Here is a 3509-nt window from a genome sequence, read left to right as displayed (position 1 = left end):
TCATAGGAAGAATAATTCAAATGCAAAGATTACACAAATAATTAATTGAGAAAAATAATCCGGCCAGGAATCATTGTGAACAAACCTTAGTCATAACGTAAGAAAGAAATTAAAATACTATATGCTAAAATATTCGCGATAAATAAAATAGGCGCCACGCCACGGATGAGACATTTTTTCTCTCTTTTTCATATGAAGGGGAAGGTGACAAGGTTAAAGATAACAATGCTACTGCTGCTGCTTCTTGTTCTTCTTTTTACCTTTCCTCTTATCTCTCTTATTCTGTGGCTTGGGTCGAGATCTCTTTTTTGCAGATTTCTTGAATGGTTTCTTCTTACTTACCGGAATGTTTTGTTTGCTGTTTTTAGTTTCTATAGCATGTTGAACTATTGATGATGGTGGTGGCACTTGAGCTCGGGATTCTTCTTCTTCACGAGAGATCTCACTTGTTGTCACGATGACTTGCACATCGCCATTGTCATATGTTGTAGTACCTTTTTAACAAGAAACAATAATCAATCCACAGGTTAAGTTACACAACTGCTGCTAAACAAATCCCAACTATCAAGTAAAGGGGCAGATGTAGCTTAGTGTTACCGGCTTCATCTGAACCCAACCTGGTACCTTTGACGTGAAACACAAATTTATGAGTAAAAATTGACTAAAATTGCAACAAATAGTAGATATCAACGCATAATGCTAAAGAACATTAAAGGTTGAACCCATGAAAACTTAAATCTAGGATTCACCTCTGATTAAGTATTAAGTTGACTTTATCTTGTGCCACAAGGGCAAAGCCCACCTAACACCATTTTCATGTTTCTATGTTAAGTCTAGAGAAAAAGTAACTAATACTGTGTGTCAACCACCAGCATTAATATTTATGAAATAAGAAAGGAAGATCCGAGCATATGGAAGCAAAACTAAAAGAAATTATTGAAGCAAAACTAATTCAGGGAAGTTTGAGAAGCTTAATCGTCTCAGATACCATCAGTCACTTGGCTATAGTGCGAATAAAACATCTACATAAGCTTATACGTCAATAATGATAATACAGAATTTGCATTTTTGGCATAGAGGGAACTGAAGCAGCTAAGAAAATTATTCGATCATATGGTGTGATAAAGTGAAAAGAGCCAGTCAAGGGTGCCCTAAGTTTCTAAACCTTCCCTAGCCTCAGTTAAGTGTAATTCTACATTTGAACTCTATGGATATATTCCCTCTCCCTTGCACAACATAATAACGTGTTTACAAGTATGCTGATAACTATCAAAAGATATTACACATAGGAATTCTCAGCTTTTCCAACGAGGACCAGACCATTCTCAGTGAGATCTCTGGATAGACTTCAGCACTAAACAAGTTTCCACTAATGTCATTAGGGAATACCTGAGACTGTTGCATTAGGCTCATTTTCCTCTTCAACGTCAAGGTCCTCATCGGGTTCATCAGTTACAGCAGCTGAATCAGGCGCTGCTCCACCAAAGATGGCAAATTCTCTCTCCTCCTTTCTCTGTAAAAGCAAGTGAAAGAGTAAGATACCCCACCATGACAAGTTTGATTACATCAAGGTTGCAATTAGTAATAAAAGTAACAAATATTTGAATGATCGTACTAACTGCACTGCTAAACTGGAAGCAAATTTGACGCAATTGACGCGCAACCAGGCAGACGAAAATGCGTTAAGGCACTTCAGCCATAATCATAAAAGTAACAGTTATTAGAATGATTACCACTACGAAAGAAGCAAATTCAAGACAATTACTGAGACAGCAAGGAACTTCAAAGCCATGAAGGTATTTAACGATAACCTGGATTGTGCTAATCTCCGTAAGAAAAAGTAGAAAAATAAGTCAAATTTTAAAATGCTTTTGCTCACTGGTCCCCATTGTTTGTTTATAGATAGGCTTCGCATTAAGACCGGTAGAATTTGTATACATGTCTATTTAGTTGAGGGGTAATTGTCATGCACATAAATAAAATATAACAAGGACCTCATTTAACAAGCCATGAGGCATGACGCCACACTTATAACCTTGGCTATAAAATCACTTTGCTAAGGAGGGTAAAGGGAGAAATAAGGACTTGTTCCATCGTGGTTAGTATACATGCATCTGTTATTTGACGGAATCAGAGAACAGTTTGGGAAGGAAATCAACCTTTCTGTTCTGTGAGTTTACCCCCTAACAAATGTTGACTGGAAAAAGATTGTACTTTGTAGGAGGGCTGTTACAATAAATAATTACTCAGTTACCATAGGAAAAAGTGTTTTCAAATAGCAATCCATAAGACTTGGAGTAAACGAATGATTCAAGCTCCTTACAGAAGGAAGTTCAGCTTGATAACTCGATAAGCTGTATTGACAGAGCAAAACCACTCTTTCAAAGGTGGGATCAATCCCAACCTATTCATCTTAGCCTAACAGTCTATTCATGGAAGTAAATTATCCAAAAAGTCTCCTTACTAGACCTAACATCGTGTCATCACTTTCAGCTACAAGGAAGTTGGACTAGTTATTAGAAGCCTGTGACAGAGAAAAATAGCAGTAGACAACATGTAGCTTGAACAGCCACGGTTCCGTTTAGTATAAAAATGATGCAATAGTTGAGCTGGTCAACCTCACTCTTTCTTAATTCAAGACTTGGAAGTCACCAAATGAAGAAAGTGGTTTGAGTTACAATATCAACAATATAAATAACTAAACATGAGTACATTCAATGATTCCAGTAATGCAATAGAGAGAATAGAGTATACGCAGACCTTTACAGGTGTCTCCGAATGACCCTCAACTCAAAACATTGAAGAAAACATAGCAACTAACAACAAAATAACACTATTAAGCTAAAGTTGGAACCTTTTTACGAGCCTCAATACGTTTTCTCCGTAGGGCTTGTTCCAATTGAACTTGGGCATCTTTTCTTCTCTTCTTCTTTCTCTTATGAAACCCAGTAACAAAATCCCTAAAAATCAAATTCAAAACAATCAGTTCAAAAAACCAAAAAAAAAAAAACAAAAATCAAGAATCGTATATATAGCAAAAGAAAGGGAAATACTTGAGGTCTTTTTCATCGAAAGAAACAGTTAGGGCTTTGTTCTTGAGGGCTCTTTTCTTGATATGTCTACCTCGTATCCTCGGATTTTGTACTCCATCTCCCAATACAGCTTCAGCTTCTTCCATGGCAGCTCTGTAAAACCTAAAACCCTGAAATTGGAACTAATGCTTCATGGAGTTGTATCTTTAGCTTCACAAATTTCCTACTATCTTTACTAAACTTTTTAATTTCATATTAACTTACTTATTCACGGCAATAAAATACAGTAAAACCTCACTAAATAAATATTCGGTAAATTAATAATCTCTTTAAGATAATATTTTCTTTCGGTCTCAATTTGGGTCAATGGAAAAAAACACTTATTTCGATAAATAATAAGATAATATATTTCAGAAGATCCCTATATAAATATATGGTCCTATTAATATTATAAATTAATACTCCCTTCGTCCCATT

General features: G+C 35.8%; 1 protein-coding gene across 1 annotated transcript; it reads right to left on the bottom strand.

The window, feature by feature from the left end:
* Window positions 1–219: 219 nt before the first annotated feature.
* Window positions 220–3287, bottom strand: LOC125810100 (ribosomal RNA-processing protein 17). Its single transcript, XM_049489621.1, has 4 exons — window positions 3054–3287; window positions 2855–2960; window positions 1390–1513; window positions 220–494 (listed from the first exon to the last, which is right to left on the bottom strand). The coding sequence occupies exons 1-4, from the start codon at window positions 3176–3178 to the stop codon at window positions 229–231; spliced, it is 621 nt and encodes a 206-aa protein (XP_049345578.1). The 5' UTR covers window positions 3179–3287; the 3' UTR covers window positions 220–228.
* Between the last annotated feature and the right edge of the window lie 222 nt (window positions 3288–3509).

The sequence above is a fragment of the Solanum verrucosum genome, unplaced genomic scaffold (assembly GCF_900185275.1).
Source record: "Solanum verrucosum unplaced genomic scaffold, falcon-dt-bn FXZP01000281.1, whole genome shotgun sequence".
Taxonomy (NCBI): domain Eukaryota; kingdom Viridiplantae; phylum Streptophyta; class Magnoliopsida; order Solanales; family Solanaceae; genus Solanum; species Solanum verrucosum.
The sequence above is the reverse complement of the archived record's forward strand: the minus strand, read 5'-3'. Positions and strand labels throughout refer to the sequence as shown.